This window comes from Metarhizium robertsii, assembly GCF_000187425.2.
Source record: "Metarhizium robertsii ARSEF 23 chromosome Unknown MAA_Scf_40, whole genome shotgun sequence".
NCBI lineage: Eukaryota > Fungi > Ascomycota > Sordariomycetes > Hypocreales > Clavicipitaceae > Metarhizium > Metarhizium robertsii.
The window spans coordinates 20,868-23,121 of NW_011942183.1; the positions used below are offsets into that span (position 1 = coordinate 20,868).

General features: G+C 49.5%; 1 protein-coding gene across 1 annotated transcript; it reads right to left on the minus strand.

Annotated features, from left to right (window-relative positions):
- Positions 1–295: 295 nt before the first annotated feature.
- On the minus strand, positions 296–2,006 carry MAA_11816 (transposase; the record flags this gene model as incomplete). Its single annotated transcript, XM_011413153.1, has 2 exons — positions 296–345; positions 401–2,006. The coding sequence occupies 2 exons, from the start codon at positions 2,004–2,006 to the stop codon at positions 296–298; spliced, it is 1,656 nt and encodes a 551-aa protein (XP_011411455.1).
- Between the last annotated feature and the right edge of the window lie 248 nt (positions 2,007–2,254).

The following is a 2,254-nucleotide window of genomic DNA, read 5'->3' on the forward strand; positions in this document are numbered from 1 at the left end:
TTATCAAGCTTCGCCTCGGCGTCGTGAATTATACTGGCCAACTTCTCGAATGTCGCCATATTATCTGGGCTTTTGGCAATCGCCGCATTAAGCTCTTTGGTTGCACGGCGATCCTCTCCAGCGAACTTAATAGCGGGCTTGTCCTGCCTCTGACTCGGAAGCTCGGCCACGAATGTTACCAAGGTCTCGAGCCGGGAGGTGAGTGCTTCATTTTCGTTACGCATCATTTCTTCTGGTTTCTTCGTGCCGCTCACCACAATGCGGCTACTTCCACCATATTTGGTGTACAAGTCTATCATCTTTCTGGAGCAATCTGAAATCCAAGATGCTTGCTCCGCGTTTTTTCTTTGTATCGATAATACTAGTTGTATGATTGGATCATAGAAAGAGAAAATCTTACTTAATCCTGCCGCATCGGACCCTTCCGACCTCTTTACTCGGGCTGCATCACTATGTAATGAAGCTGTCCCCAGATAGCCGGTGAGCCCCTCGTAGTACAAGCCGCCGCTCTTTGCCGATTCCAGAATGCATTCCGTTGTTTGGCTATCCGTTTTTGCAGCATTGAAATCTTTGAGAGCGAAGATGAATTGAGCCCTGCTGATTTCAAGGCGGAGATCCTTGATTTGTTGAAGCGCACTCGATTTGTGTAATATCCTTTCCGGAAAGCCATCCACATCGGATGGCCAGGTCGTCATGTTCAAAATTTTCGATAACTCGACGTCAGGTTCAGCCTTAGCTTTGAACTCTTCGTACTGATTGTCGTATGTTCTTTCTATGTTTTGGAAGTTTTGGGCTGCGTCCTCTATGGCATTGATGATGAACGCAAACTGGTCGCCCAACGTCAGCTTGGCGCTATGGCCACTCGTGTTTTTCCCATAAGAATCGGGCCACTGGTCACCCAACCCGAGCCACTCTTGACAGATTGCCCACAACTTCTCCAAGTCATGCTTCTGCCGCGTTTCTTGCTCCTCGGACCGCGATTGAATTACGGCAATCCGTTCTATCAGCCTCTCACACCGTCTCAAAGCTGTCGTTTTAATACTCTTGGCTACGTCGTTTTCGATATCCTCGTCGCTCGTGCTGTCCTGTTCCCTTTTCTGGGACAAGAATTGATTTCCATCACCGGGTTTCTTCCTATCCAGGCGTACAGAAATCTCTTTACTATCCAAGCCTGCCAATTCTGCCATCCTACGAATAGCTTTTTCTGCCTTTGTACTGTGTATGTTCTTCTTTTCCTCTCGCCCTTCTCCTTCGTCTATAAATTGTTGCAAGACAGACAGTATGCAGTCAATCTTAAGGGCACCCAATATTTCTACAGCACTTAGGAGGTCGTCCGGGGGCCATTGTGTTGCTACAGGGTTGCTGTCAGCAGCCTCAGGGCCGCGCCAGGCGAAAGTGCTAGATAGTTTGTCGTCCAAGCCTTTTTTGAAGACCCAGAACATCTTTACCTCCTCTAGAAGGGACAGCTCGTCGGAGATGTTGCAGTTTACTGCCGATCCTGGGGCTGCGTGGATATCCCCGCCGGTGGGAGGCTGGAACTTGTGTAAGAAGGCCGCGGTGCAGCTGGTGTCCCGACACTCGCGGGCCGAATGTGTTTTCGGCAACCTAGCTTCTGACGAGTTGGACAGAAGGAGATGTAACCTCTCTATGTTGTCTCTGGTGCCGATTGTTCCACTTTCAAGACATTCTGCAAACTTTTGCTCCGACGCTGGCGATCCACTAAGAGCCCTCAACGTTTCACAAAGCAAGGTGTGGCGTGCTTTTACGTTCTTCAATCGTTCATTTAATCCCTCCAAGTTACGCCTGTGCTCGTCCTCTGTCGACCGCAATGTGGCCCTTACGTCCTTTAGATCCTTTTCAGTAGCGGCGACCTCCTGCACGCGAAATAATAGTGAGAAGATCTTTTCGGTGTCGGCCGCCGGCTCTGCACCTGTGTATATCTCAATGGGTTCCACATTTTCCTCCAATAATGGCGTAAGCCACTCCCGTACTTTGTCAAGTTTCATCTCCCGATTTTGGCACTTGGCAGACCCTTCGTTTCCATGCTGGAGAAACCCCTCAGTGAAGGGCTCAACGATTAGTCTTGCAAAATCAAGAAAGGCCTTCCGATGTGAATGCACAATCCTCTTTGATTCAGCTCTCTTGAGCTCCGCCTGCTTCTTCAGGGCTTCATTTTGTTGAAGGATCTCGTTGTTGGCGCGGCTTATAGCCTTCGAGTCTTCCAGCCTCGATTCAAGGTGGCGGCTTTTTGCCA